A 21,222-nucleotide genomic window follows, 5' to 3' on the forward strand; every position below is an offset into this window, starting at 1 on the left:
TACAGCATAAATGGCAAACAACAGTCTATTTTCAGATTACGCCATTCACACACAGTTCTTGGACTTTTCCATTAAACTTACGTATTTTTTCAATATCTAATATATACACTAACGCACAATTGTCGAAAATTGCTTTCAAAATAATTTGTAAGAATAGAACGCAATATTTGTATGGACCTAGTTTTGTAATATTCCCGCCCCTCCTCTTTGAAAAAGAAGTTCCGGTCACATCCGCCATTTCGGTGGAGACTGGAAAGCCATTGTTATTAGCTAAAATTACCGCAGTGGTGAAAGTATTGAATTTAAATTCGCCAATTTTAGTACCAATCTCGATTTAATGTTTAAGGCTTTAAGATATGTATTCTTAGGGCAAGGGACGTCGAGAAAAACATACTTTAAGGCGTTTTCTTTGCGCGTTTGATTCGGTGAATTTGTCCGCTTTCTCCTGTTAGTGTTAGCTTAGCAGTAGCAAGACCGCAGGCTGTTTACCGACGATTTCAGCGTTTCTTGCAATAATATCCAAACCTAGCTTTAAATTTAATAAATACATTTAATTTACATTATATTTGACATCTTGTCTTAAATCGTCACACTGTCCGCCGTCGCACAGGATTCAGTGAAGAGTGAAGGAGAGATGGCGAGCTCGGTGGGGAACGTGGCTGATAGCACAGGTAACGGTAAATGTGACATTAACGGTCGTTTAACTCGACGTAGAAAAGCTGTTTGATCCTCTTCTATTGATTTACTGTGAAGTTTATTTGTGACTGGTGTAATAGCTCTATACTAATGACCTCTTTGCATGCGTGTCATGAATAAACTGTCAAGTAACGTTAGTTTTTGTTGAAGTAGGTTATAAACTAACGTGATTTCAGCATCACTAACGTTAGTGCAATTAAAGTAACGTTGTAATTTTCTTTCCTCATGTTTACAAGACTGTGTTGGGTACAGCAGCTAACTAACGTTATTGGTGGATGGTGATGGTGAATGATGTGTCCTTGTAAAAGATGTCCAGCTTCCTCGTGCATTGTTGCCTTATTGGCTATCTGTTAGTAATTGTATGTATTTTTATAGTCCCAACACGTGATGTTTGTCAGTAACGTTATATAGCGTTAAGAGTGTGTAGACCAGGATTGTGCGCCATTTATAATTCAGAATATATTTTCAGTTCCAGAATTTGAAAGAAGGTAACGTTAGAGAAGAGGAAGCGAAATTGGAATTCAAACTCGAATTTAACATTGAGATGGAATGAAAAGAATGCGATGACTCTGTGATTTTAAGTACTTCATTTCCACTTTGACAAACTTTGATATGTTGTAATATATACAACATGTGGGTAATTTCTAGAAACATTTAATTGGTGTAAATATTGAGTGTTTGATATGACATGTTTCTAATGGTGGATATATAACAAAGTTTAATTTAAAATGGAGCTAAATATGCCTAATCAGGCAAATATTGGTTTGTTACAAAGGTTTTTTTTTTTGGGACTAATGAAATTACACATTTTTGTGACCATGGTGAATTTACTTTAATTTCAAGCAAATTCTTCTTCCTGTAATGCAATTTAAACTCAAACTCTTGAATCCATAGGAAACCAGTTCTTAAATTCTCTTAAAAACTCTGAACCACACGTGTTAATCTGTCCTTCATATCTTCATAACATAACACTCATTCATATCAAACCTCGTCTCTGTTTTTCATTTTCATCCTCATTCATTCCTTTACATTAAATTTAAAGTTTATTACTTTTATTTCAATTATTAATTCATAAATGATTTTAAAAAAATTGTGTAATAATTTCAGCCATTTTATATCATTAGCTGCCAAGTTTTTATTTGTTTATATATACATTTATTTATATATAATTTTTTTTTGATGGCAGTACATTAAAAGTGCTGTCATCGTTACAAGAACTTTCAGTGCTATAAAAATGTTTTTTTTTTAGTAGTGACAATTGTTTTACACTAGCTACATTTTTCAAAAACAGCACCACTGTTCTTGTCTGTTTTGTTTGATTTTTAGATTTTTTTTATTTTATTTCCTTTTCTCATTTCCATTTCTTCTAACATGTTGTTTTCCCCTCCTTTGGGTTGCGTTGGTGCTTCAGAACCAACCAAACGTATGCTTTCCTTCCAAGGGTTGGCAGAGCTGGCGCACCGTGAATATCAGTCTGGAGATTTTGAGGCGGCGGAGCGTCACTGTATGCAGCTGTGGAGGCAGGAGCCGGATAATACTGGTGTACTGCTGCTGCTGTCCTCCATCCACTTCCAGTGTCGCAGGCTTGACAGGTGAGATGGGCTCCTTTGCTCTGTCTTCAAGGAGCACGGTCTGTGGGTCTGCTTCACTGCTTCTCTTTGGGAAGAAGGATTGGTGGTGTGTTGTTTGTGAGGCTGTGCTCTCAGTCCTGCCTTAAGAGGCAGTTATTATTCTTTATTTAAATTGCTAATGAAGGTTGTAGCCTTCTGATTAAAATAAATTTTGTATAGTCAACGTGAAATCAAAATGGACGCTGTGTAAGACCCTGATTCTAGAAGTAGAATCTCATTATTACAGAAGTTAAGTAGTGAGAACATGGCATTATGTCTGTGACTTGCTGTCAATAACTGTAATCCATCCTCTGAAAAATGGTTTAAAATCTGCAAACATAACACGGTTTATGCAAGAAAAACAATAATTTTACTTAATAGCGTGCCCCCAAAAAATGTAAATAAAGTCTGATTCTCTTAATTGTGCAGGTCTGCCCACTTTAGCACTCTGGCCATCAAGCAGAACCCCATGCTGGCCGAGGCCTACTCTAACCTGGGCAACGTTTACAAGGAACGGGGTCAACTCCAGGAGGCCATAGATCACTACCGCCATGCGCTCCGTCTCAAACCGGACTTCATCGATGGATACATCAACCTGGCAGCAGCTTTGGTGGCAGCAGGGGACATGGAGGGAGCCGTTCAAGCATATGTGTCCGCTCTCCAGTATAATCCTGTGAGTTAAGCCTCAAAATGTCTCAGAGAATCACAGTGGTGTCACACCAGTGTTTCCCCTAGGTTTAGAGCTTTTAGTGGGAAATTGGTGGGATTTGACAAGCGCTCTGTCCGCGGGTGGGAGTGTGCTCACCTGTGTGTGTGTGTGTATGGAGAACTCTACTGCGCATGATACAAAGAACAGTGGAGAATTGTAAATGCGTGACCATGTAGATGACAGAAATTACATGATGAAATTACATAAGATGAATAACAAGACTATTTAGTTTGTTTAATAAAAGAACAAGGTCCTATAGGAACGGTGATCGGGTGCTAGGGGTGTGCAATATGATGATTTTTGATGCTGGACGATAAAAATATCTCCACGATCTGCTTTTGAAGAAATATTGTAGTATCGTGCTACAGCAAACTTGAACAGTTACAGTTCTGATGCCTCCGTCTCAATATACTGTACAACGCCACAAACATTCCCATCAGTGTTAACTCAGCGGTAGAGTTACACATCATGGGACACTGCACTTATTTGCATTCACAAAGGTACATTATTTGATTTAAAGGCTTGCTGATTGAACATTTAATGTGCGTGCTTATCTGATGCACTTTTCCAGTGCACGTACACCTGATGCGCGTGCACACTTAAAGCCTGTCAATCAGCACCTGATTACTGAACTAAGTCATGTATCTCATCTGATTGTCCTAATACTGTCAAAAACACGCAAGGTTGCTTAAGTCTAAAGTGAAAGTAAACAATTGGGGGAAAACGTGTGCCTGTATTTTAAAAGTGTCTAGGTCTCAAAGGGACTTTACTAAACATGTTGTCGTTTGTCATTAAAGGAATAGTTCACCCATTATTAAGATGATTTACTCACATGTAGGGTTGGGAACCTAAAACTGGTTCTTATTTAGAACCGGAACCGTGAGCAATTTCTAAGTTTCGGTACCGAAAACGGTTCTAGTGTCCAAGCTCTGTAAGCAGTTTTGCGGCGGTGTTTTCCATAAAGGATGTCTCAAACCAAATACAGAAATGCTGCCCTGCCTTTTTAATTACTGAGCACAATGATATGCACTCCACAGGTGCGTCACATCTTTAAATGCTGAACACATAATTTTCCACGACTGCAATCGCGACTTTGATAACTGTGCACGCTGTTTTGTCTGACTGTGCATGTACCGCCAGTGCACAGCACCTACCGCCACTACATTACATTATATTTGTCCCATATTGGTCATTAATAAAGACTACATACTGATTTCAACTTGGACCAGTAAATAAATAGACTGCTATTGTTACGTAAGTATGAGGGTTAGATTATTTAACAGGTGGAAAAATGTGGAAACCACTCATTGCATCACACCATCTCCTTTATTTGTAGTTAACATTATATACGTCCCATTTAGAAAGAATTAAAAGCTCTTGAACAAAAAAACATTATTTTATTTTTGACACGCAGAGCTTAACTCTCGACGAGACTTATGACAGATAAAATGTAACTAAATAAATACACAATTGTGATCGAGAATAAGAAGCTGACATCTGATTTATTCAAGCGGTTGCATTTACCATGTTTACTACAGTAACATTAATAGCGTGCATATAGTTTTTGCATCACTTATAAATATTTCTGCATTGTATGGTGAACATAATCCACATAGGATCAAGTTATTTCAAACACTCACTGCTGATAAAGTTAGTTTTGAGCTCAGCTTATTTTAAAAGTCTTTAATGCTCTCCAGACGCGGAGAAACTCCACCTTTGTTCATAACCACTCCACCCAGCCCTCGTCTCTGTCAGTTGGTAGTTGTTTATTTTTTTTTGTCTCTTGTTACAGGATCTGTATTGTGTGCGCAGTGACTTGGGTAACCTGCTTAAAGCGCTCGGGCGCCTTGAAGAGGCAAAGGTATGTTAACATGTCGGCCCTTGCACATTTACATAACTATTTTTGTTTTTAAATCCTAGCTGTAGACCATAATCCCCTGTCAGACACCTAGCCATTCTTGTACTTTGGGAGTGAGTGTTAGGCTTGTTTTTCATTCAGTAAGTACTTGTCAGTGCACTAGAGTGTGCTGCTCATTTTATTTCGCCACGTCAGCACTCTTTACCGTCTTACAGGTCTAGCCTGAGCATTCATCTAGAGCAGAGTGAACCTAGAGCCACCAGGTCACCTGCATCTCACCTACCTAGTCAAAAGCAAATTCTCTCTTTTATTTATTTTAATTCAGCAAAGTTAAGACCCCTTTACTCTCTTCTCACTCGCTTTTTTTGTTTTTTGTTCTGTTCATTTGAATGGCTAGATTAGAGACATACACCTTCTGTCCACCCCTTCTTTTTGCACCTCTCTCACTCCAATGCTGCTTTCAGTCTAGACACTGCTTCTTCCTGGCCCAGCCAGCCCCCACTCGCCCCCAAACAAAGGAAGAAAGGCTGGGCTCTTCTGTGTCTCACACTAAATGGGGGTCCTAAAACACATGCTGCAGTTTGGCATGCTTTTTCCCCTGTAGTCTGATGGAGGGATTTCACTGGCTCGGTCTTTGAGAAATAAATGGACTGATTAAGATAGTGGTTTTTGCTGTGCAAAAAATAAGATGGCTTCTATCCCTAACCATGCATTTTGGGTCATTTGCGCTATTTAAAACAGTTGATTCCCTTTAAAAGTTGAAAAGTCATGGCCCTTTGGCTTTCATTTTGGATTTACTTGCTCAAATAGATGCCTCCTTTCAGGCAGTGGCTATTTGTGGTTTCAGAGGGTTTTGGGGAGTTTGTCGTGATGTTGTAAAGAGAGGTCTCCTCCTGTTGGTTAGAAGCCCTCTTATTTGGTGCCTCAGGGGGGCGGGGTGGGGAAGAGTACGAGGGGCCAGCGGCCCCCCACTAGCTCTGTCGCTCCTAACCCCCCGCGCGCTGGCTTAGGGCCTGTGGAGTGTGCGCGCATCGAACTGTCTGCCTGACCCCTCAGTCAAGCCAACAGATGCTTTGTAAGGGCTCCATAGTGCATTCGAGTAGAGCATGTATCATTTTGGCTGTTTTTTTCCCACCAGTTCAACTTCACATTCCCCTATATTTATAGAGCACAGGGTTGGGGAGGGTTTGTGTTTTTCCAACACTGTGTATCAGCCCTGGGCTGTGCCAGGCAGACAGATCGCTTTTTGCACTCCACTGCACGCGTCAGACAATATGATAGAGAATTCTAGATTCTCTATATTCTCTATAGAGAGAATTATACTCGCGCGACACAAGCGATGACCTCTTTATTTCAGAGCTGTGGAGGCTTCTAGGTGATTATGAAGTCTTTAAACCCCAGACTTTTTCCCATATCCATTGGCCAGGAGTCAAGATGGCAGGACAGGATAAAGCAAACAAGGTATTAAACCATGTAAACAAAGAACAAAAGAATCATTGATTACATTTCTTTCCCCTTGTGTTATGATTATTAATATTCCCAGAGCAATGGGGTCAGTTCGTTTGGGTAAGATCAAGCCAGTTGGCCTCCCTCCTTTACCTGTATTTGAAAATGTTACACGGTATTGAAAAGTTTGAATCTGTTAATCTGTTGAATCTGTTGAATCTGAAAAGTTAATCTCATCTCAGAGCCTTTCTTCACTGTCGACCCCTTGCGAACATATTCCTGTTTCTGAAAATGTACAGTCCTTTCATTGCATGGGTTTAAACTGATGTTAGGTCATTTTACATTTATTTTCTTTTACTTTTTCTTTTCCTTTTTTTTTTTGTTTTGTTTTGTTCTACTTGTTTTGCTTTGTCAATACAAGTTTTGATGTCCATATGAAATGTCTTGATTGCAAACTTTTACTAACGCTCTTGTTTTCTTATTTTGTCTCTTTTGGTTTTTCCACAACTGATATTGCTATTTAGAAGGTTTCAGGTGGGTGACAGTGTTCCTGCGTAGGTGCGGTCCGGTGGACAGGAACACTAGGGCAGCATCAGTCTTCTCCTCTTCCAGCTGTGGCCGCCCCCCCAGACAAAGTCCAAAAATATGGTAACGGGTTTGTAACAAAACAGAAAGAAAAACTCCTTAGTCCAATGGCTGAGTTCTTCTGTCTTGTGGCTTCCTTTGAAGAACAAAAAAGCAAGAGAAAAAAAAACCTAGTAAATTAAAGCAGAAGAAAAGCGTAATGCCCAAGTAAATTAAAAAGAGAAATGGATTCGATGCTGTAATCGAAACGAAAGCACAGTAAGAACCCTCTAACTCTCTTACTTGTTGATTTATTTTTTCCTGTTCATGTGGATTATGATTTGTTTTTTCTTCTTTATTTGGAGTTGCAGCGTTCTGCTGAGCAGATGATGCGCTGTGAGTCTGCAGCGGCGCAAGGGCTGCGCAGCGACACAACCGCGACCAAAAGACGCGCGCTTAAACCGCACTCCCTCCCCTCGATCCCCGGCTGACGGGTTGCAGACCTGAATGCCCTCCCTGCTAGCATGGCACCCAGTGGCTGTGCAGCCTTAAACAGGACACCATTGGCAATGGCCATTATTTAGTATGACTACTTAATGTATTACTCTCCAACAGTTAACTCCTTAAGATATGAATGGATTTGGCCATGGGTACTCACTCCAGTTGAAGGCCCCAAAGAGTAGAGGGTTTCATAGTGTCGTGTGCCAGACTGGTGGGGAGTTAAATCGCTTCAGGTCTGCTTTCTGCACCCTGAGCTGGCGTTGGCGCAGGCGAATACTGGCGCTAGCGGGAACGGCGCAAGCGTGCGTGGCTTTTTGCGCTTGCATTACAGGGACCTCCACCTGCACGCCACACTTGCATTTAAGGTTGTGAATTTTACTGAGATTGTGTAATGTCAATAATCTAAAGCTGACTTGGCACTCATGCTTTTTTGGCATTTTAGTTTTAAGTGCAAAATTTTAGTCGTAAAGTTTTTTTTGAAACCGCATAACTAAAGAATGTAAGTCGGAGTATAGGTGTTGGTTGGATTTGCGCAGCGTAGGAAAAGTGTGCAGCTTAGCGCGGCAGAATTTTGCGCACGCGAGCCCATGCTGTAGACTCACTTTTTGCATTTTTGAGAATAGAGACTAACTCTTTTTCTGTCTGCCTTTTTGTTCTTTCTTCCTTTTTATTTGATCTTTTGGTTTCTTTACTTTTACAACCCCTCCTCTGTCTACTGTTTTTCTCTCTACCTCCTCTTCTTCCTGTTTTTTTTTATTTTTTATTTTTTTTTTACTGTTAACCTATTGAAGGCTTGTTACCTGAAAGCAATTGAAACCCAGCCAAACTTTGCCGTGGCATGGAGTAACCTGGGCTGCGTGTTCAATGCCCAGGGGGAGATCTGGCTGGCCATACATCATTTTGAGAAGGTTGGTTGCAGATGACAGTCGCACTTTGGACCTTGATAATAAATGAATGAATGAATATAATGGGCTGTTCTGTGGGTTTACAGGCAGTGACCCTGGACCCTAACTTTTTGGATGCTTACATCAACTTGGGCAATGTTCTGAAAGAGGCTCGTATCTTTGACAGGTAAACAGTTATTTCCTTTCCCATTACATTTTGACTCAAAGCCTTTTTCTGCCAATGTGATACATGTTGTTTTCCTCTTACAGAGCTGTTGCTGGTTATCTGCGTGCCCTCAGCCTGAGCCCTAATCATGCTGTTGTCCATGGAAACCTGGCGTGCGTGTACTACGAGCAGGGATTGATTGACCTGGCCATTGATACTTACCGTCGTGCCATTGAACTGCAGCCACACTTTCCTGATGCATACTGCAATCTCGCTAATGCACTGAAAGAGAAAGGCAATGTAAGAACCTACAATTATGTTTTTGAATAATTCCTCTATCATGCATCCCTGCTGTCTACACTTATGTTTTCATCCCATTCAATTGTCAGTGTTGTGCTGTGTAAGGCACAGCTCAAAGCAAGCAGATTTTGGTTGTCAGAAGGGAATCTGTGAGTCCAGTGCTCCCTCGCATAAAATTCCCAACTGCATAGATTCCTATAGAAATTACTCAAGTTTGCCGGCTAAAATTCATAGGACAACCTTTAGAATCAAGAGATGGATTGTCTGCTAACTTGGACGTTTCCTTTTAGGTTTCTGAAGCTGAAGATTGTTACAACACTGCGCTGCGTCTGTGCCCGACTCACGCTGACTCCCTTAACAATCTGGCCAACATCAAGCGTGAGCAAGGCAACATTGAGGAAGCTGTGCAGCTCTACAGAAAAGCGCTGGAGGTGAGGGGACCAGTGAAGTTCTCTAAAAATGCATATTCATTAATATAGGCAATTCTTTTTTACCTATTAATTGAGATGTTTTCATTCATGTGTCTTAAATTTTTGGTTTATTTCTTGGAAAGGTGTTCCCTGAATTTGCTGCTGCCCATTCAAACCTTGCCAGTGTCCTGCAGCAGCAGGGGAAACTTCAGGAAGCTCTCATGCACTATAAGGAAGCAATCAGGCATGTTCTTGTTTTTAGCTACATTCTAAAGTCATTTTGTATTGATGTCTTTCAAAATCTCACTGTCAGTCTGTTTTGCAACCACTGAGCAGAATCAGCCCCACATTTGCTGATGCTTACTCTAATATGGGCAACACTCTGAAAGAGATGCAGGATGTTCAGGGAGCGCTGCAGTGCTACACTCGAGCCATTCAGATCAACCCCGCTTTTGCAGATGCTCACAGTAACTTGGCCTCAATACACAAGGTATGTATCTAGAAATTTGGAGAATTAATTTCCTTTCAGTGGTTTTCAGTGTTAAATTTGGATTCAAATTACATCCTTCTCCCTTTTAAGGATTCTGGGAATATTCCTGAAGCGATTGCATCGTACCGCACTGCCCTGAAGCTCAAGCCTGACTTCCCTGATGCTTATTGTAACCTGGCTCACTGTCTGCAGGTATGTAGGGGTCTTAAGTGCATATTTTCACTGCGCAGTCTGGTGGGAATCTTTGTTTGACAACATATTGTGCTCTGGTCCTCAGATTGTATGTGACTGGACTGACTATGATGAGCGCATGAAGAAGCTGGTGAGCATTGTGGCTGATCAACTTGAGAAGAACCGCTTGCCATCCGTGCATCCCCATCATAGCATGCTCTACCCCCTCTCTCACGGTTTCCGCAAGGCAATTGCAGAGAGGCATGGCAACTTGTGTCTGGATAAGGTGTGTATATTACATTAAACATACTTACACAGGCTCATTTTGTTCTGTTCTGCCGCATATTCAGATTTGTAACTTGGTTTTGGTGTGAAAGTAGTTCTTATTTTTTAAGTGTCTGTGTAATACTTTGCTTGTTCTGTAGATCAATGCTCTTCATAAACCTGCCTATGAGCATCCAAAGGACTTGAAGGCCAGTGGAGGCCGTTTGCGTGTGGGTTACATTAGCTCTGATTTTGGCAACCATCCCACGTCCCACCTGATGCAGTCCATCCCTGGCATGCACAACTCTGAGAAGTTCGAGGTGATGTGTCTGTAATGCAGTAGTTAATTACAGATCTTTCTGTTGAGCACATTGTGGAGAGCTGGTGGTCTCATACTGTTATATTGTTCACAGGTGTTTTGCTATGCTCTCAGCCCAGATGACAGCACCAACTTCAGAGTTAAAGTCATGGCGGAGGCTCATCACTTTATTGACCTCTCACAGGTGAGAATATGTGTACATGACACAGGATTATTTTAGGTATATCATTTTCCTTCTTCATTCAGGGGTCTGTTTTGGTTTCATCGTGTCCTGTGCTCATAGATCCCCTGTAATGGAAAGGCAGCAGACCGGATCCATCAAGATGGAGTCCACATCCTGGTCAACATGAATGGTTATACTAAAGGAGCACGCAATGAGCTTTTCGCATTACACCCTGCACCCATTCAGGTAGGCCAGCGGTCGGGAACCTATGGTTCACAAGCCACACCTCGCCAGATCTCTTGCCCTTTATCAACAAATGATATATTACAAAAACACACATCACTAGAGATCAGCAATTACTTTGTTGTAGAGAGCCTACATAAGCTGATAAAACATTTAAAATAATAATAATGCATTTTTTGGACCGACCAAAGTGTGTGTTCGGTGCTGTTGACGAGCGTCACGACTCACGAAAGCAAACCACTGACATGTCTATGGTAACGTACAGCTAATAAACGACGATTAGTAGCTTATTTGTGGTAGGCTAATGGCAAAAAAAGATTTTTTGAACCGCAGAAAGTGTAAAAATATGTAAAAAAAATAAAGTGACTGACTCAAACATACTTGAAACATTTCGCTTTATCCACGCTGTTAGCTTTATTAATAAAAGAACGTGAATGAATGAGATGGTAACGAGCAGGACATTCTTGGTATTACAAAGACAGTATTAAAAACTCAATCCGCATCTGACTGGATGTATAGTAGACTTTTTGTCTTCAGTGGCGCGACTAAAACGGTCAAAACACGGAGGGGTCAATGCCTGCACTGGTATGTGTTCACATAAAAATCGTCGACATAAGCACCGTGTATTATTTTTCCCTGACTCAGTTTCTGTCTCTCTCACACACACACACACACACACACACACAGACAACTCATCCTCCTAAGGCTATAAGGTTGTAATCATCCTTGCATTAAAAGCCAACATTTTAGATGTCATTTTCATTTCATCTTGCATGTAATGCCTGATTACAGGTTACCAGAGAAACCTCCATCTCTCCCTCTCTACAAGCGCCTCCTGCTGGCAGAAAATTCACTTGCATATATACTTGCAAGGAGGGAGAGTGTTAATTTCCGCAATGAATGAATGGGGGATAGTGCAACACACTGTTTTGTTTACACAAGCGCAGACAAGGCTTGTGGTGTTTTCAACCTGTCGTCTCACTATAATATGAACACACGAATTTCATCCCCTGCTTCTCTGAGAGTCACTTCATTAGAATTTTGTTTAATTTGACAAAACAGCTGCAAGTTCTTCATGGTAACCCTTCAAAATGAGTTTATTTTAACGTGAAGAAATTGTCAAATATATTACTATTTGGCAGTCTAACGACTCAATGTAACAACAACGCTACTACTACTAATAAAATTTGAATAAATCTTTATTTTTAAAGGAATAATTAATTTTTTTTTTTTTTAATTTTAACAGAAAATCTCATGCGCATCTAGTCAGTAAATCTGGTTCCACCATCACCTGCTTTTAAATGGAGCAGCATTTAGCGTTAATCATGGAACCAGATCTACTGACTAGATGCGCATGATCAATATCATTAGATATATTGCCCAGCCCTGATCTAATTATTATTATTTTTCTGACAGCCCTACATTAGTGTCTATTTTAAATGTGACTTGCTTAATAAAATTAGTAGTTTCTTAAATTATATTACTAAAACCCAACTTTTAAATAGTACCTATATAATATGTAAAGATCTAGTTGAATAATAAATTACTTTTTCCAAACTACTCTAGGCCATGTGGCTTGGATACCCAGGCACCAGTGGAGCTCCGTTCATGGACTACATTATCACTGATAAAGAGACGTCTCCTTTTGAGGTCGCAGAGCAGTACTCTGAGAAAATGGCCTACATGCCAAACACTTTCTTCATTGGAGATCACGCCAACATGTTCCCTCACCTCAAGGTAAGGTTCAGTAAGGTTTTTTTTTTTTTTAAATCTGTTACAGAGAAGCAGGCTCATGTGTTTCTTTTCACCCAATAGAAAAAAGCAGTGATCGACTTCAAGTCAAATGGCCATATTTTTGACAATCGCATAGTACTGAATGGCATTGATCTGAAAGCCTTCCTGGAAAGCCTGCCAGATATCAAAATTGTGAAGGTTAGTGAAGAAATCACTGCTTTAGTGCATTCCATTACTTTGTAAAACAGACATTCTGATGTTTCCTTCTCATTATTCTCCTACTTTCAGATGGAATGTGATGGTCAAGAGTCCACTGACAGTAACGGTGCCCTCTCTATGCCTGTCATCCCTATGAACACAGCCGCTGAGGCCATCATAAACATGATCAACCAGGGCCAGATCCAGGTCACCATCAATGGATTTACGGTCAGCAACGGCCTGGCCACCACTCAGGTACAGCCAATCGTATTGATCACATCACTGGACTTTGACTGATTTCACTGCAATTTCACTAACTTGACTGCTTTGAAATTTGGCTGTGGTGTTGGCTTGCCATGCTCTCATACTGGGATTTAGTCTAGTCCATCATTCTTAGCGTGACAGATCTATGGATAGTTGACCACATTTACATGCACATCATTTTTCTGGTTAAGTCTTAATTCTGAGAGTTTTCCATTTCTTTTAATTTTGTTTGTACCAGTGCATATATAAGTGAATATACTATTGAATAAGTTTTTGTTAACTGGAATATTAGGTTAAAGTGTTAACGTGAATCACGCTCACAATATCAGTTTCTGATTAATGATCAAATTCTGAGTATTTTCTTCTGTGGTCAGTGACACCTCTGTCATGCCCTAATCGACAACGTGTAGTTCTTTATGTAGATTTAGTGGTGTCAAGGTGTTTTTATTGGAATGTGGCTGTATTTGCTCTTGTGCCATTTGTATTTACACATGAGAGGCTTAATTTCTCTCAGACTGGTGGTGTTATGATTAGGAATGCACCGATAGGATGTTTTTTTTATTTTGACATATACCGATTTTAACAACTATTGGCTGATTTCAATTCCAATATCGGTCAATTGCATAAAGAAGGGGTTAAAAACACGAAAAAAAAGTTTGGTTCATTCTGAGCAGAATCGTTATTTGAATGTTTCTTTCCTGCATTCCTCTGTGAAACCTGTTTGAGTAGAAAACACTGTTTTTTTTTTTTTTTTTTGCCAATAGTAAAGTATAGCATTTAATTTGCTATACTTATTTAAAAAAATGAAGTGTCTTCAATGATCTCTCTTAGTCATAGCCAATACTGCATCATCTTTTCTAGATTTACTAAAGACCAAATGTAAAAAAAAAAAATTAGATGCAATAAAAACATATTTTTTTCAAGATGTTTAAAAATATTTCCGCATACAAAAATGCTACTCCTTATAGGAGTTTTGAGAGGGAAGAAACCACCTCAGTTAGTAGGCTTTAAGTTGCATTTAATTACATAAAAGAAAATAGGCTAAAATAATGGTAAATAAAAGCAAAATTACAAACACAATTATGCCATTTTAGTTCCCTTCTCTCCACAACAAATCCTCTAAAGTTGTATTTATGCAAAATATAAGCGTCAAGCCAAAATAAATAAATGTAAAAAACGAAACTGAAGCCTACCTCTCTCTCAATCTGCATGAATCCAAATGTTTTCATATTTGCGAAGTATCTGGATGCTAACCTTTTATTTATGTAAACGATAGGCTTTGTTTTTCACTCCCACTATCATCTTAAAACATCACTATTACAGACTATTTAAATTGAGCAGTGTATCTTTTTATGTTTCTTTAACTATTTTTTGATAATGAACAGCCTGCAATGTCAAATTAGCAAAGATTTGTTGTATGTGTGTGTAAGGCACCAACACAATCACTACATTGTTTTCCCAACTGTTACTATGTAATTTATGGTCATACCAACGCTGGCTTGTCATACAGTTAGAAGCAAAACATCATTCAAAACTTTTGTAAAATAAAGAAAACTGCTTTCTGCAATCTGGTTTTTGTCCCATGAACTTCGGAGTGTTACAGTTATCTGAAACTCAGCACAATTTTTATTTCGTTTTGTCAATCTGTTAATGATTCAAGTGAAATATATTTTGTATATAGGCCTATATATTCCTTTTTATGTTTTCTCCCTTCACAGAAACGCAGCAGGTGCTTGATGTGACCTTGTTTGAATCCGCGTTCTGCACTGGTTTCAAACAAAAAGCTGCATATTACCTGCCATTCATTCTCACTTAAATGTAGGCCTGATGCTTGGTGGTTCGTGACATATCCTCGATAAACTCTTAACGCCGGTGTTTTGCCATTGCGACTTACCTATGATGAGTTCACAGATGAGAGTCAGCGTTTCACTCGGATGCGTTAATGTCACGTTTGCATTTACCATACTTTGTCATCTGACAAAATATATTTTGTACCGATTTTTTGATTTGGCAAGTGTTTATTTTGCCCAGTGAAAAACATTAGATTCTGCAACAGGCATTGCAACTCATTGTCTACATTCAGTTCATTAATAAATCATCTGTATCCGCCCTTTTCATACTATATCTGATATGCAGATGGCTTAAAAATAATAATAAATCGGTCAATAAATATCGGCGGCCCATACATCGGTGCATCCCTAGAAATGATTCTGATGACCTCAGTTTCCTACTTCGATCATCTCGAAAATCTGGCAAAAAGACTATTTTATAGTAGGCAGAGCCAGTGTATTACCACATGTTGTTGTTTTTCAGATTTTTACAGTGGAGGAGGTTATTGTATCTGGGACTGTAGCCTTGCAGGTATGGCACACATAAGCTGGCTGAGAATAGCACGCTTTGAGACAGGATGTGCAATAGCCATTTTCCCCTACACTTGGGCCTTCACACCACTGCTGTAGGTGGCACAAACATGGTGGCGGAGAGTCCTCTAGGGATGGGCGACACAGTTATAGGGCACATGCTTGTCTTATCAGTACCTTAACTGTTAACTCATCTGTTCTTTAATCTTTCTGTTTAGATTAACAACAAAGCAGCAACAGGAGAAGAGGTTCCCAGAACAATCGTGGTGACCACCCGCTCGCAGTATGGCCTCCCTGAAGACTCTATTGTCTATTGCAACTTCAACCAGCTCTACAAGATTGACCCTCCCACCCTGCAGATGTGGGCCAATGTAAGAATATAATGATTTTTTTAATTTTTATAAATCAGTTGTACATTACTAGAGAAAACTGACTTTTGTGGACATCAACACCCATAATGCACTTCTGATTTTGGTGATTTTACTTTTGTCATTCCCACTATCTGTGGGACCATTGATCTGTCAAAAGTCCTGAGTGATGCAAAATGGTGCATTTTTCGTTATCTGGAAGACTTTTGCTGACATACAAATGGTGATATCTGGGTCCAGGTTACACAGAGAAAGAGTTAATGTACATTTTCCGTACACTTCCAACATTATATCAATAAAAAGCTGGTTAATAATAAACTTGTGTTTTAAAGTGCCCCTGCTACGGGTTATGAAAGGTTCAGATATTGGTTTTGGGAGTCCCCAACAACAGGTTGACATGCATGTAAGGTCACAAAACACATTAATTGTCTTATAATATGCATTTATTTTTTACCTTACTAACTCAACGACTCTCAAACAATTCGCTCAACGATTAATTTTTCCAAACCCCTCCTTTGGGTGATGCTAGTCTGCAGTGATTGGTCTCATTTTCATTTCATGTCTAATAAATGAAAGCAGTGTTTGTGAGCACAGTGCTGCTTTGTGTACAGCATTATTGAGAAAACTGCTAATTTACCGCTCCAAAAGCAGCACCTTGTGACAAAGAATGAATTTGCATGTTCATTCAGACCAACACAAAAATACCTAAAAGTGGGAGGGCAATATGCTAATGATTCATGTTGAGGTCAACATGAAATGGCGTGGGGTTCATTTTAAAAACAACTTGTTTCAGACTCAGTCGACTTTCTTTTGAGAGGACAATAACTTTATACACGGTGCACTTTCCGATTTAAAACTTTGCTGGATGTTTTCATTCACTTAGAGCTGTGTTACACACTGCATGAAAGGTAATTTAACTTTACCTTGCCATTCCTTGAACCGTTCGGTTTCACAATGAACACCATAAAGTATTTTGGTTTTTATTTACACTTAAAATAAGGTTGAGCAGCTGTAGTTATCTACGCAGACAGTTCTGTAAACATTTTTTAGTAATTACTCAATTTGTTGAAGTAAATTAAAGTGATCTATTTTTGAGTCGGTTCATTGAAAGTAACAGGATGTACTCATTGTGAAACTGATTGTCTGGCAGCTGTACTCACTGTGCTCTTGGTTCTGTAGATCCTGAAGCGTGTGCCCAACAGTGTGCTTTGGCTGCTGCGCTTCCCAGCTGTGGGTGAGCCCAATATCCAACAGTACGCTCAGAACCTGGGCCTGCCTGCTTCCCGCATCATCTTCTCCCCCGTGGCTCCCAAAGAGGAGCATGTGAGACGTGGACAGCTGGCTGATGTGTGCCTGGACACGCCGCTCTGTAACGGACACACCACAGGCATGGATGTGCTGTGGGCTGGTACCCCCATGGTCACTATGCCAGGTAATACAAGCTAGGAGCACATGATGAACATGGTCAGATTAATTTACAGACATTAACTAGCAGTACTGGGAAGCTTACTTACAAATTGTAGTCTGTTACTGATTCCAAATGACATGACGAAAATTGTAGTTAGTCAAGTCACCTTTATTTATATTGCGCTTTTAACAATACAGATTGTGGCAAATAGGGGTTTGCGGTACGATTTTTGATGGTGGGTGATAAAAATGTCTCCACAATCTGCTTTTGGAGAAATATTGTAGTATCGTGCTACAGCACACTTGATCAGTTACAGTTCTTCTCAATATACTGTACAACGCCACAAACATTCACATCAGTGTTAACTCAGCAGTAGAGTTACACTCACAGGACACTGCACTTATTCGCATTCACAAAAGTACATTATTTGCATCTGATTTAAAGCCTTGCCGGTTAAACATTTCATTTGCACACTGATCTGACGTGCGCGGTTTCTGAGAGCATACACCCGAAGCGCGCTCTAGTCTGTCAAACAGCCACTGATTACTGAACTAGGTTATCTTTTGCGCTACTACTGTCGAAACACACAGTGTTTACATATAGACTCTGTTGGTTATGTCTAAAGTGAAAGTAAACAAGTGAGAGAAAACTGATGTGTGCAGCTCTTGAAGGGACAGTACTGAACATGCTGCTGACAGTCATTAAAGGGATAGTTCACCCTAAAAATGTATTTGTCATTATTTAGCCATTCACATTGTCCCAAACATGTATTTATTTCTCTCTTGTGCTGAACACAAAAGAAGATTATTTGAATGTGGGTAACCACAAAGTTGATGGTCCCTGTTGAATTTGATGGTAGTAAAAAAAAAAATTATATGGAATACTTACTATTTTTCCAGGTTCTTCAAAATAGCTTTTATGTTCAGCAGAAGAAAAAAAAATCAAATTCGGTTTTAAAACAATTTTGAGTGAGAAAATGATGGTATAAAAATGAAACACTGACAGAACGGACAGATTTTTGGGTGAACTATTCTTTTTAATATTAATAAAACAAAACGCAGAGAAAAATCACTCACTAGCCTACTCTTGACTAAAAAACTGTAATACAGTTGCTTTAATCAAATTTTTTTTTTTTTTTTTATCTGCCCTTTTTTTTTAATATTTTCCATTTATAAGGCTTCGTTTTTCTAGTAGGGAAATTAGTTTGGCTGAACTGGCTTACAAAATAGTAAACCAACATGACAAAGAATCATGATTAAAATCATGATATTCCTAAAAGGAATTGTGAAAGAATTTTTTTGCCATATCGCACACCCCTAGTGTCAAAGCAGCTTTATAGTATTAAATAGGAGAAATAGTGTGCAATAATGCCAGAGGACAACAGTTAACACTAGATTTTTGGTTAAAGTTAGTAACGTAATCATTACATTACAGTACACATTTTAGGTATTCTAATCAGAGTTCTTTTTTATTACTTTTAATAAGTAAATTAAATTAAAATTAATCTTGTTTGTCAGTGTCTGTTCTTTTAGTGATCTTTTCATGGCCTTTCAGTTGTAGTGTGGCTTAGGGCTGCACAATAAATCGAAATGGAATTGAGATCGTGATTCGACTGAAGCTGTGATTGTTATGCGTATCTTTAAGTGAAGCATGATTTTGTGATCAGCGGTAAATCTCAGCAAAACGTTTTTTTAATAAAAACGTTATTAAATGTGGTATTTTCACCTGCTTTCAGATGGAGCAGTATTTACTACACAGAGCCTTAGTTCACTGCTCCATCTGAAAGCACGTGATGATGATTTACTGCTGATTACAGAATTGGCTTTACACACAATGCACATGAAAATCACATTTGATTAATGGTGCAGTCCTAGTGTGGCTAAATCTAAACTTGTAGTTTTTTGGCTAAATGCTTGAAATGCATGCACTAGAGAATGTCATCATTATCCAGTGTTGGGATGTTATCGTGACAGGCCTAGTGAGTCTGTACATCTCTCAAAAGTGTTTGGCAGCACTCTCTAGTTATAGTGATACTAAGTTAATTTTCTTCACGAACAGCGCCATTGTTACCTCGCTTGAAGTCAGCAAAAACATAGAAATGATCCACTATATTGATTTGTTTGGTCAGTGTCATTGTGGGTATTGGTTCTTTTGCTGTTTTAGGCTGTAAGGACCTTTTAAAATAACTAAAATTGTATGGCGAAGTGATATGGAGATGTAATGCGGTCAAAAGCTGCCTGGAACTATGTTCGCCGTTAGGGTTAATTGCACACCTTAAAACGTTTGTATGCCAATCAGATTCAAGCTTTCAACAGGAATAGCTTCAACTGAAATTGAATTTAAACAATTTTCCATCCATGATCATAATTTATCTTGCTTTTAAAGACCCTGACGTCTTGATGTTTTCTGTAGGAGAGACACTGGCTTCTCGTGTCGCTGCCTCTCAGCTCACCTGTCTTGGCTGCCCTGAGCTCATCGCCCAAAGCCGTCAGGAGTACGAAGACGTTGCTGTGAAGCTTGGCACTGATATGGAATTGTAAGTTCCTTTAGTCAATTTTCACTTTCAAAAGACATGTTTAAGATCCTTGAAACACGTTCTCCCTTGGTTCTGCTCAGCCTGAAGAAGGTCCGTGCCCGCGTGTGGAAGCAGCGCATCTGCAGCCCGCTCTTCAACACCAAACAGTACACCATGGACCTGGAGAGACTCTACCTGCAGATGTGGGAGCATTACGCTGCTGGTGGCAAACCTGACCACCTGGTCAAAATGCAGTCTCTGGAGAGCAGCGAGAGCGCCTAAGTGAAGCTTGTCCCTGCATGTGCCCTGTCCCCCAATATGTGACGTCACAGAGACTCATGGAGCCTACAGGTGACTATGATCCCAGCCAGCTTTTATTCCCATGAGCCCGAGTGGACAGCAGGATGCACAAAGCTGCTCCACTGAGACTCCTCCCTCTTCCCCATCGTCTGACTAAATTGATGTTGATTGGCTCCACTTTCGTTTTGTTTGTTTCTCTGCTTCTAAAGGACTTTTCTGTAACTGAAGTGGACTTTATGGGAAAAAAGTGGGGTCTGAAAAGAGAAGGGGCAGTCTTACAATAATTCAGAAAATATAAACGTAAACATCACAGATAGGGGCTTTTTTTAGTTAGGTTTATGTGCTGCTTGACCTATTTTAGCTTTGTCATCATGACTTAAATCTGAGGGGCGGATGCATACCTCGGATCACCGATCTTTTTGCCAACATTTCCGTATGCTATCGATAGAGAATTTCCTCTTTATCAAAACATGCAATGTGAACGTGTCTTATTACACACTGACAGAAGGCCTGCAGACCACTCAAGTATTGACTCCTGATTTTTCTTTCTTTTTTGTGATTTTACCGGGAAATGTCTAGGTAAGTATGTTCTAAGCTGTTTTGGTTTTGTACACTGTCTTCCTATTAACTCGTTTTATTTATGCACTGTCAGTGTCAATTCTGCAAGACTCTTTACATAAACAGAAATAAAGAGATGTGGCAAACCTTGAAGAGAGTTGCACATACTTGGCTGCGGTTTTGATTTGTTTTTCATTTTCTTTCATTCTTCCATTCCTTTTAGGAGCTAACACACAGGTTATTGTGATCTATACTGCTGTGACGTTGTGCAGGGTGTCTTGTTGCTGACTAAACTTTGATGTGCACCCACTGTAAATTTAATCGCTGTATTCACTTCAATAAAGAAATGTTAAATAATCCATTTGTGCTATTTTTGAAAATGATGCATGTCATCCAGTGTGTACAGTATCACTAATCATAATGGGCTCTTATCACATTTTTTTTATCCAATGTTATGTACGTGATTGAATGAGATCTAATAGAGACTGGGTCTAAAGATCACAGGGCTAGTTTTTACAGATGAGGTTATCTACTGAAGACTTTAGAGCCAAGGTTCCAATTAACTAAATATTATTTTCTTTAACAGTGGTTTTAGATGTTCATATCTAACGTCTAGTCTAAAACCACCAAAGATTAGATATTTGTGCATTCTTGCCTTTAAACTAAAATTCCAGTAACTTTGCAGTAAGTGTAGCATTTTGCTGGAAAAGTGAAAAAGAAAAA

At 39.5% G+C, this 21,222-nt stretch overlaps 1 protein-coding gene across 6 annotated transcripts; it reads left to right on the forward strand.

Moving 5' to 3' along the window:
• Positions 1–313: 313 nt before the first annotated feature.
• Positions 314–20,856, forward strand: LOC132109994 (UDP-N-acetylglucosamine--peptide N-acetylglucosaminyltransferase 110 kDa subunit). Of its 6 annotated transcripts, XR_009424573.1 has the most exons (24): positions 314–671; positions 2,108–2,288; positions 2,736–2,979; positions 4,808–4,876; positions 8,176–8,292; positions 8,376–8,455; positions 8,539–8,734; positions 9,025–9,165; positions 9,288–9,388; positions 9,481–9,634; positions 9,725–9,826; positions 9,912–10,091; positions 10,231–10,389; positions 10,483–10,572; positions 10,672–10,797; positions 12,361–12,531; positions 12,610–12,726; positions 12,817–12,981; positions 15,304–15,351; positions 15,569–15,721; positions 16,898–17,150; positions 19,539–19,662; positions 19,743–20,520; positions 20,723–20,856. XR_009424573.1 is itself a non-coding variant. In XM_059516509.1 (23 exons), the coding sequence occupies exons 1-23, from the start codon at positions 635–637 to the stop codon at positions 19,921–19,923; spliced, it is 3,189 nt and encodes a 1,062-aa protein (XP_059372492.1). In that variant the 5' UTR covers positions 314–634; the 3' UTR covers positions 19,924–20,652. The 6 variants fall into 6 exon arrangements, 5 of the variants coding, with proteins under 5 accessions (XP_059372492.1, XP_059372493.1, XP_059372494.1 ...); XM_059516509.1 differs by lacking the exon at positions 20,723–20,856 and having other exon boundaries at positions 19,743–20,652; XM_059516510.1 differs by lacking the exon at positions 20,723–20,856 and having other exon boundaries at positions 2,138–2,288; positions 19,743–20,652.
• Positions 20,857–21,222: the final 366 nt, after the last annotated feature.

The sequence above is a fragment of the Carassius carassius genome, chromosome 29 (assembly GCF_963082965.1).
Source record: "Carassius carassius chromosome 29, fCarCar2.1, whole genome shotgun sequence".
Taxonomy (NCBI): Eukaryota; Metazoa; Chordata; class Actinopteri; order Cypriniformes; family Cyprinidae; genus Carassius; species Carassius carassius.

Coding starts and splice junctions, on each gene's coding strand:
- LOC132109994 (XM_059516509.1), top strand. CDS start 635: ATGGCGAGCTCGGTGGGGAACGTGGCTGATAGCACAG. Junction 12,982..15,303: donor ACGGCCTGGCCACCACTCAG/GTACAGCCAATC, acceptor GTTGTTTTTCAG/ATTTTTACAGTGGAGGAGGT. Junction 15,352..15,568: donor CTGGGACTGTAGCCTTGCAG/GTATGGCACACA, acceptor CTTTCTGTTTAG/ATTAACAACAAAGCAGCAAC.